This window comes from Tiliqua scincoides, chromosome 3, assembly GCF_035046505.1.
Source record: "Tiliqua scincoides isolate rTilSci1 chromosome 3, rTilSci1.hap2, whole genome shotgun sequence".
Lineage (NCBI taxonomy): Eukaryota > Metazoa > Chordata > Lepidosauria > Squamata > Scincidae > Tiliqua > Tiliqua scincoides.
In genome coordinates this window covers 183,105,804-183,115,661 of record NC_089823.1, presented here as the reverse complement: position 1 = coordinate 183,115,661, position 9,858 = coordinate 183,105,804, and the positions used below count along the sequence as shown (strand labels likewise).

The following is a 9,858-nucleotide window of genomic DNA, read 5'->3' as shown; positions in this document are numbered from 1 at the left end:
TGGACAGGAAGACTTTTTCAAGCACGGAAAAGCATGCTTTTGAGCCTCCTATAGCTGTTTGTTGTGTTCCATTCCTGGTCTTGCTGCTGGGTGGCAAGGGTCCAAGGGTCCCACAAGTACCACCAGACACCACCTCTTGTACCATTGGTGGTATCTGTAGCACTGGTTGAGAAACACTGTTCTAGAACAAGGGTCTGTTCAGGGATGAACAACTAGAAAACTACACTAGTTCTGAGTCGGAGTTTTATATCCCACTGATATTTGGAGAAACATTACCTCTCCCACTGAAATACACAGAACTTAAATGGGCCAGACTCAGGCTGAATTTGGCCTTCTGTGTGTGGGAGATCAGCCTGGAGATGTCTGTGCATGTGCACCACCCTCTATGCAGGATATATTCTGATACAATCCTTGGTGTGAATTTATGCAGAGAGGAATGTGTACAGTGCAAGAAGTGTGCGTAGCAGGACCTCACACTGCTGAACAGAAGGAACCACTTTGTGCCTATTTGTCCACTGTGCTGTTTCTGTATTCTGGAGCAGAGCCTGCATAGGGCAGGTGCAGTGTGTAGTTACAAACAGTATGTCACATGGATGGACGTGGCAGCTGCAGTGCATTTTGATGGCCACATCTCTGTGTTTAGGGATGAAAAGGATGGCCATGTGAGGGACCAATGAAACAGTGCAATCCTATCTGTGTTTACTCAGAAATCAGTCCCACTGAGTGTTCAATGGTGTGTGTGTGTGTGTGTGTGTGTGTGTGTGAGAAAGAGAGAGAGGGATTATAAACAGTATGAGTAATGATAAAGCATATGTGTAGTAGTGGGAAGGACTGGAAATATTTGTGTTAGGAACATGCTATGCTTCTATATAGCCATAAGTGCTGGTCTCTTTTATAATAAAATAGTGGGCCCTATCCTATCCAACTTTCCAGTGCTGATGCAGTCATGCCAGATTTGCTCCCTTACCTCTCGGCTGCATTCCAGTTGCACCAGTGCTGGAAAGTTGGATAGGAAATTGGGGGCCCAGTCCTATCCAATTTTCCAGGGCAGGTGCAGCCATGCCAATGGGGTGTGTGCTGCATCGTATGCTGGGCCTCCTCAATGTTAGTGAACATTTTTTCCCTTGCCTCTGGGCTGCATTGCAGCTGCACTGGTGCTGGAAAGTTGGATAGGATTGGGCCCTGGGTCCTGAATTCAGATGCACTGAATGCAAAGTGCTGAAAGCTGGAGCCCACATGCTGACAGTGTGAAATGGGGCTTACTCCCTCCAAAGTCTGAATGGCAGCTGGAGTCTTGAGCCCTACTTCAACCCTTCTGGTCAACATCCCCCCCCTCTCCAGTGATCAGTGGCATAGCTAGGTAATTTGAAGCCCGGAGCAGTGGTTATTTATCAAAGTAACAAAGCTTCCATTGGAGCCAATTCGAGTCAGTCAGGACTAAGTTGTGCCGTGGCTCCCCTCTGGCTGAATCCGGGTGACTGGCGGAAGCGGGGGGGGGGGCAAATGGAGCATTGCACCTGTTGTGCCTGCTGTTGGAGGCATGTAGCTGAACTATAGGTAGTGAGGGGTGGGGAAAAGAGTGGGCAGAGCTCATTTGCACATCAGGAGGTGGGTGCATGCACTCATGCACATGGGCGTGTGTGTGTGTACATGTGTACACGCATGGTTGGTTTTGGCTGCAATCCTGTCCCCTCTTTCCTGGGAGTAAGCCCCATTGGCTAGAATGTGACTTACTTCTGAGTAGACACGCCTAGGATTGGGCTCTGAGGCTGCACTTTCCTGGGAGTAAGCCCCATTGACTCAAGTGGGGCTTACTTGTGAGCAGACACGCCTAGGATGGGGGTGTGTGTGCCGCAGCCGCGAGCGGTGCGTTGTGCGCGTTCGGGGCATCAGCGTGAGCTGCTGGGGGAGTCCGGGGCGGGCGTGTGCGCTGTCGTCGGAGGGCGGGCAGGCGATCGCGGCGGGAAGGGTGCGTGGCTGGGGGACCGTGTGGCTGCGCCTTGCGAGCAGAGGCGGGCGGCGCGGAGAAAGCGCGCCGGTCCGCCGGGAGCGGAGTTGGCGGCGGAGGCGGGGAGGCGCGCAGCGGGCAGGGGCCGCCCGCCCTCACGTGGTGTCGACGCCGCTGCTCGGCACCGGCGGAGCGATCCTGTGCTATAAAGCGGAGGGGGCCGCGGGCAGGCAGCGCTCGAGCGGCGGCGGCGCCGGCTGCGGACCGCACGGGAGAAGCGCCCCAGCAGCGATGCGCCGCCGGAGCCCGTGGCCAGCCTCTTCCCGGGCGCCCCGCGTGCGCCCCCGGCACTGACGGAGCGCTCTGCTCGCCCCGCCCCGCCGGGCGAAGGTAAGAGGGACTTGGAGCCCACCCCGCGCGACTTCTGTGGGGGCGATGAGGAGGAGGAAGGGGGCTGCTCCGCCCCGCCAGGCTGCCTAGAGCCGCTCCTGCTGGGCACGGGCAGGCGTCTCCCCGAGGAGGACCTGGAGAAGCGGCGCCCAGCCCCTCCGCCCCCTTCTCGAAGCGGCTGTGGCCACTGCTGGCGGGACTCGGGCTCCTCTGCCGGGCAAGAAGGACCAGCGCTGCCCAGAAGCCTCCTCCTCTTCCTCGTGCTCCTGGCTGGGGGGGTCACACAGGCACCACCAGAGCTGGGTTGATGTTGAGCCTGGAGAGCCCGTTCACCGAGAGGGGGGCCTTTCTCTCTTCCCGGGCACACCCTCACCCGCTGCTGGAGCACATGGATGGCAACGGGACCCTGACTGGGAATGGGAGCGGGCAGAGCGCGGACCTCCCGTACCCTCTGCACACCACCTTGGCCCTCATCACCCTGGCCACGCTGCTCATGCTCTTCACCATCTTTGGCAATGTCTTGGTCATCATCGCTGTCTTCACCAGCCGAGCGCTCAAAGCCCCCCAGAACCTCTTCCTGGTCTCTTTGGCCTCCGCTGACATCCTGGTGGCCACCCTGGTCATTCCCTTCTCTCTGGCCAACGAGGTGATGGGCCAGTGGTACTTTGGCAAAGTGTGGTGTGAGATCTACGTGGCCTTGGATGTGCTCTTCTGCACCTCGTCCATAGTACACCTCTGTGCCATCAGCCTTGATCGCTACTGGTCAATCACTCAGGCCATTGAGTACAACCTCAAGCGTACGCCGCGCCGCATCAAAAGCATCATCTTCTTTGTCTGGGTCATCTCGGCTGTCATCTCCTTCCCGCCACTGATCTCCATCATGAAGCAGAGTGAACCAGAGAGCCCACCCCATCAAGAAGAGAACAAAGTACCCACCTGCAGTATCAGCAAGGTGACCTGGTACATCATCTGTTCCAGCATTGGCTCATTTTTTGCACCCTGCCTTATCATGATCCTGGTCTATGTCCGTATCTACCAGATTGCCAAGAGCAGGACGCGTGTGCCTCCTGGCAAGCGAGGAGACGCTGCAGAGAGGAGGCAGAATGGGCTGGCAGACAAGGAGGACATGCCTGCAAAGCTTAATGGGGAGAAGGCAACCGTAGTGGAAGGAAGTCAGGAGAGGGAAGAAATCAATGGCATAGACATGGAGGACACGTCCTCCTCGGAACACAATGACAACCAGCAGTCCAGGAAGCAGGAGAGACTGCAGAAAGGCAAAGGCAAAACCAAATTAAGCCAGATCAAGCCTGGGGACAATATGCCTACTACTAGGGTGGAGGAGGAGAGGAGCACCAAAGCTTCTCGCTGGAGAGGCAGGCAGAACCGAGAAAAACGCTTCACCTTTGTGCTAGCGGTCGTGATTGGGGTTTTTGTGGTCTGTTGGTTCCCCTTCTTCTTCACCTACACATTGACTGCTATTTGCAAGACCTGCTATGTGCCCGATGTCCTCTTCAAGTTCTTCTTCTGGTTTGGTTATTGCAACAGTTCCCTTAACCCCGTCATCTACACCATCTTCAACCACGACTTCAGGAGGGCCTTCAAAAAGATCCTCTGCAGAATAGACCGAAAAAGGATTGTGTGAGGAATGGGACCCACCTGTATTTGACAGGGTGATTTCCTTTGAGAAGCTCTGCTCCGACTGGATGTGGAAGTGGTTAGTATCTTTTGCTGATTTCTGAGCTTTGACTCTTCCATGACTCTGTGTGAGATGAAATGATTAAAGCCCTAATGCACAGCCTTGGCCAGAGTGGATATGTGCCTATCCAGTGATGGATGCAGAGATCCATTTGTAGTTATAGTTTCTAGACACTCATCAGCTTGACTTATTACAAACTGAAATGAACCAACAGGGGTGGGGAAGGGAAGCAACAAAGATGAAAGTAAGTCATATCTTTCAGAAGCACTTTCTGTCTTTTTTTCCTTTTGGACCATATGTAACTAACTATGAAGACCATGTTTTTTTAAAAAAAGGCAACAGTATTGCATCTTTGAGATCTGTACATCTTAAATTTTTGTAGGAAAAATCAGCTTTGAAACTGCTTTAAATATTTCTTGAGAACTTGAAGTATATGTAGATATAAATGAATGGACCACTGGAGCCATCCCATCCAACTTAAAACATGATAGTATTAAAGATTTCCAATGCATTGTTGGATTTTGGGCTATAAAAAGTGGTAATGTAAAAATGAAGATGGCTGGTGTTTTTGTTGTAGTCCCTACATGTAACTTGTTTTTGCTTCATTTTTGTGTTGTTTCTTTATGCCATATTGTTGAAAAAGAAAGCTGTATCTCCTCTTTTGTCCTCCACTGAAAGAAACAAATATTGAAAGTTTCCAAACTGCATTGAAGCTATTAAAATGATGAGCTCCTTCTAACTTACGATGCTCAAGGGTTCATGTTCTCAAGGGGTTAAGATGAAGCATTCTTCCCTCTGTATTGCTACACTGATGTATGTTCAATGCTAACTTACTTTGCCCACCTGTGGCTGTAAATAGATAACATGATAAATGCAACTCTTTGTTTTACTTTACAGTGTTATCTGGTTTGCATTGATTTTGAACATTTTTCATATCTTGGGCAGGACACCTAGCACTACACTACTTTCAGGCACAAGAACGCTCAGGTCTTGCTGAGCTATCCATAGGACTTCCATTTTCCATCCTTCCAGTCTGTGATTTGGCATCTTAAAACATTTATTTTGATTGACCCTAGAGTGGCAATGTAATTATGCTGCATTTAATATTGAAAAAAAAATCCAGGCAGGAAAGAAAGAGTTAAAAGAATTAACTATCTCCCTGGTTACTTTTCAGAAGTATCTGCTGCAAATAACATCCTTGTCCTATAACACAAACATCCTGAAGATAGTTTAAAAAGCATGGGTGGTGGGAACCAGGGTTGTGGTTTAAACATTATGGCCATATTTTCACTTAAATTATAACTGATTAGAGAAGCTCATGGTGTGTGTATGGTAAAAAGCATGTAAACCTACAACTGTAAGCTGGCTGATCACCCCTTACTTTAAGAGATGTTCTTTATTTGTATGAATTGGCCCCTTTTCTTAGAAATGTTAGCATTCTGTGGAAGACAGTGGGTGTTCCCTTATTACACTTCTGCAGAACTTTTTAAGAACAGTTTATCTAATCTCAGCAGTGCCTCTTGGGTTTAAAACGTTAATGTGACAGCCCCAATTCAGTCTAACAAAACAGAGCTATTGGATGTGACACTTAATAGAGGAAAGAGCAGTGAAGAGCTTTTGAGCATCAGTAGTGTTACTTATGTACACCTTTGAAATTGTTTTGTAGTTGGAGAGCCTAATACAAATGTTTACACAGAACTTTTTAATACAGATTTTTTTGATTTTCTTTTTTCCCCCTAAAGAACAAACTTCCACCTATTTTCTAGTGGAGTAAAACCCTCCTGTAGATCTGCTGTATACAGACGTATTCTGTTTCTCAGCACTCAAGCTTATACAGTCAGGGCACACAAACTGCTAGACCAGCACAGTGCCAAAAACATGATACTACAACACTGTTGGTGTTTTGCAGAGGTTGCTAATGTTGAGACGAATGAGGGTCTTTGATCAGTGTTTCTCTTTCCCTTATGCAAGTTTTTGGAATGGGATAATACTTTTTTTGGGGGGGGAGGGGGGCAGTAAGATGTAAGAAATAAACATCCACAATCAAAATCTGTGTGATTTTTCTCTCCCCTCCAGCCCCTACATTTCACATCTAAAAACTGAAATGTCTGGATCTTGACAGTCGCTGTTCATCATCCAAAGAAAGGGTTTAGATATTGAGAAGTTTCACTCCCCATTTCAGACAAGCTGCCTGCATCATTGCTCACAGCCCAATCCTATCCACGCATTCCTGGGAGTAAGTCCCATTGACTCTAATGGGACTTACTTCTGAGTAGTTATGCAGAGGATTGGGCTCTGAGTCCTTCAACGTCTGGAGGTAGCAGAACGAAGTATTTGGTGGACACTGTAATCAACACATTGTCTTAGGGCCTGATTTTGTGCTTCCTTGTCTGTTAGAGTTGGGCACCTTGTCTTGAATAGCTTCTGATGGACAGGGGTTCAAACTGAATTCAGTGAGTAATCATGCTGTAATCATGCCAAAGTTCAAATCCAGAGAAAGTTATTTAGGCTTAAACCTTAAGCCTGATTTCGTTGTCATACCAACTAATCTCTGGATTGTTGAAGCTACTATACCCATAAGAAAGTGCCTAAAGCAGTGCCTAAAGCATGGAGTGCCTAAAGCATGGAGATCCCCTACCTACAAAATAGCTGTTGAGTGATGGAATTCCAGAAGGAATTCTGTGGTCACCAATTTTGTAGTCAAACAAATATTCTCCTTTCTGTTGAAATAAATGGGGTTGAAATGCCGAAGAGTTCTGTGTATGTGCATTTCATTGCCCAGGTTCAACTCTTGTTTTGGAGTGACAGTTTTTGAGGCAGTTGGAATCACAGTGTTGGACCCTGTTAATCTGTAGTAGCTGAGTGGATAAGTTAATGGGCCTGTGCCAGAGGATTCTCGTTTTTAGGAATGCAGCTGGACTATTTTTAGGAGTGCAAAATTAAGTTGTATGTATACATTCATGAAACAAATAGAAAATGCCTGATACTGGGACTTTTGGGGGGGGAGGTGTGTCTTTTTATAAATAATAATTATACTTGGTTACAACACGCTATAAATGCCATTTGTGCTTTTTAAGAAAGCAATATATGTAAACAGAAACGGCACAGATTTTTAAAGTGAAATAAAAATGTTGAAGTATCCAGAGACATGCTTAATCTCAGCTATCTGTATTTTCAGCAGCTTGCAGGTTTAAAGATTTATCAGGAACTGGGGAACTGACCTTTTAAAGGGACTGCTGCAATAGTCTCTCCTAGTTTGTTTAAGTCATTATTGTGCCTCACATAAAACAATAGCCCAGTTCATTCTGCTGTGTGACATGCTGACAAAATAAGCCTTTGAAATGATTTGGTTTCTCCTTTCAAGTCACAGCAAACCCCTTCATGTACCACTTCAAGAATACGATCCAGGGCTTACTGCAAGCAATTTGCTCTTTGCGTATTTAAGTTGGTCATGCCTTGTTTCTTTTTGTCCTCTCAAGTGAAATTTTGTTCTGGCTGAGCATAGTATTTACAGACTTTAGACAGTCTGACTACTTAGGTTGCGAGTGCAAGCAGAGATGCTTAGAGTAGAAGTGAAAACCATACTCATATTCTGCCAAATGCTGGTTTGGGTTTTGAAATAGGGATGCTCATGCAACACCAAGATAGTATTTGTTTAATTAACCACCCTCAACACTTAGGTTGAGTTTGACATCTAAACATGAGACTGGAGGCAATCACTCTTCATAAATTTCATTGAACATGAGTTCCTTCTTACCATCATAATCATTCTCCTATTTTTTATTATAGCAAGAAGTTTGCTATTGTTTGATATCGTTCCACTGAACAGCTCAGGGCAGCATGCATTGTTCTGACCTTTTATCTACACAACCCACCCTGTAAGGTAGGTTAGCCTGAGAGAAAGTGACTGGCCCCAAGGCACCCAGTGAGCTTCATCGCTGAGGTCTCCAGGGTCATACACTAACACTCTGTAGTAGTGTTAGACTGTGTAGACTATCTCATTCTCACATTGTCTCTGTCTCTCATACCAAAATTACACTGCAGTCCTTTCATCTTACACATTTTCCCTAGTATAAGCAGCAGTCTGAATACCGTAACTAGTGATGACAAATGGTCCATTCACTCAACTTGCAATGGCAGTTGTGGCTTTGCCATGGACTCTACATTACAAGGGAGTAGCAGCCAATTCTAGCTCTCCAATGAGTGTGCCTGCATGATGTTTATATTTGCAAATGGGCACTTGTCACATTCACTCTTTATATTTTTAGATGTGTACATATGACAAAGTACTGTGTAAATTATCTGAAAATGGATGCTAATGTTACCTATCTCTTATTTCAGTCAATGTGAGCTTGTGCAAATAGTCTATTTTTAAAGAGTCCACTCTTGATAGCTCTGCCTTCTGTAACCTGCTGGATTTCTCAGTGTTGTTAGTTTGTGTAAATATATGCATCCACTGATTAGGCAACTCTTCTCCATCCCTTCTACCATATTGCTCTGCCTGCCTTGGATGGCCTCCATCTCTCAATTCATCAGGCTTCACATTCCTCCTCAGAATCTGCATTCTTTGGTGTGTGTGAAGGCTTTCCTGGATCCCTTTCTCCTTACCATACCTTTTTTTTTTTAAAACTGCCTCCTCATTGTTATTTTACCATCATCTTCACTGTTCATCAGTCAGTCCACAGCCTTTCCACCATTGCTGATTTGTCCATCCTTCGGAGATGGTAATTCTTCCAACCTGGACCGTGTCACATCGATGTTCGAAGATCAGTAGCACCAACAACATGGTAGCCAAATATTTGATGGTAATTATTCAAATATGTACATTCTGGGGAAAAAATATAATGGAGATATTGATACCTCCATTATCAATGAAGGTAGATATTGGATATATCAATAGACATAGATATGACCTAGACTTAAATTAGTCTCTTGCTTGCATGTGAACTGTATTTTGGTGAATAGGGCTAGAGATTTTCAAAATAGAATTCTGAGCACTCTCTAAACTAAAATTCTCAAAATTCTTTGGGAATAGCAGTGGCAACAACACTGGTATAAAACATCTGCTGTGCGTAGATGTAGCCAGGTTCCACTGAGCAGTGGGTGGTAACAACTCTGGATCCTGAGCATTGATTCCAATCCAGAGAATGAAATCTGCTTGCAGAAATCGAATAGCTGGAATCCATCCACAGCCATGTAAAAGGTTGTTTGTTGATCAGCAAAGGTGCTTCTATTCTGTCTTTCCAGATGTTCAAGGTGGCCCTCATTAAAATGCAATATAGCTAGTGATAAAAATCAAGAATATTGAAAATAAAAACACAGAGATACTACCTACAAAAAACAGGTATGGAGATAAAAAGACTACAGATAACAGTTATTTGCTAAATAGATCCACATCCCAGTATGGAAGATTGTAACCTAGCTTCTTTTGCATTAGGAACTATATCAGTGGTTTTCACTGTTTACAAGCAGGGACTACTTTGGGTGAAAAATTCAGCATTATCAGCTACTAAATCAGCACATCGTTCACTACTCCTCAATGATCTCCCAGCAGCATCCCCTTCCTCTTACCTTAGCCACCCCTCCCTGGTGCCTAGTGGTAGAATTGGGAAGAAGGCAGTACCAGGCATTTTATTTTATTCCCATTCACCCCCAGAATCATCAGATTTAAGGGCATGTAACCCAGACAATTGCCTAGGGGTCTGGGGTGTCAGGGTTGGAAGGGGCGGCACCAGACATTGCAGTGGATTAAAAATAAATTGGGGAAAATGGCAGTGATAGTGCTGCCCCCCTCTTTGGCTTAGCATCCCAGTCCACCTGTGAT

General features: G+C 46.1%; 1 protein-coding gene across 1 annotated transcript; it reads left to right on the top strand.

Annotated features, from left to right (window-relative positions):
* The first annotated feature begins 2,645 nt into the window (after nucleotides 1–2,645).
* On the top strand, nucleotides 2,646–3,980 carry ADRA2A (adrenoceptor alpha 2A). The gene has a single exon (XM_066621950.1). It carries the CDS (start codon nucleotides 2,646–2,648, stop codon nucleotides 3,978–3,980), a length of 1,335 nt encoding a protein of 444 aa, XP_066478047.1.
* The last annotated feature ends 5,878 nt before the right edge of the window (nucleotides 3,981–9,858 follow it).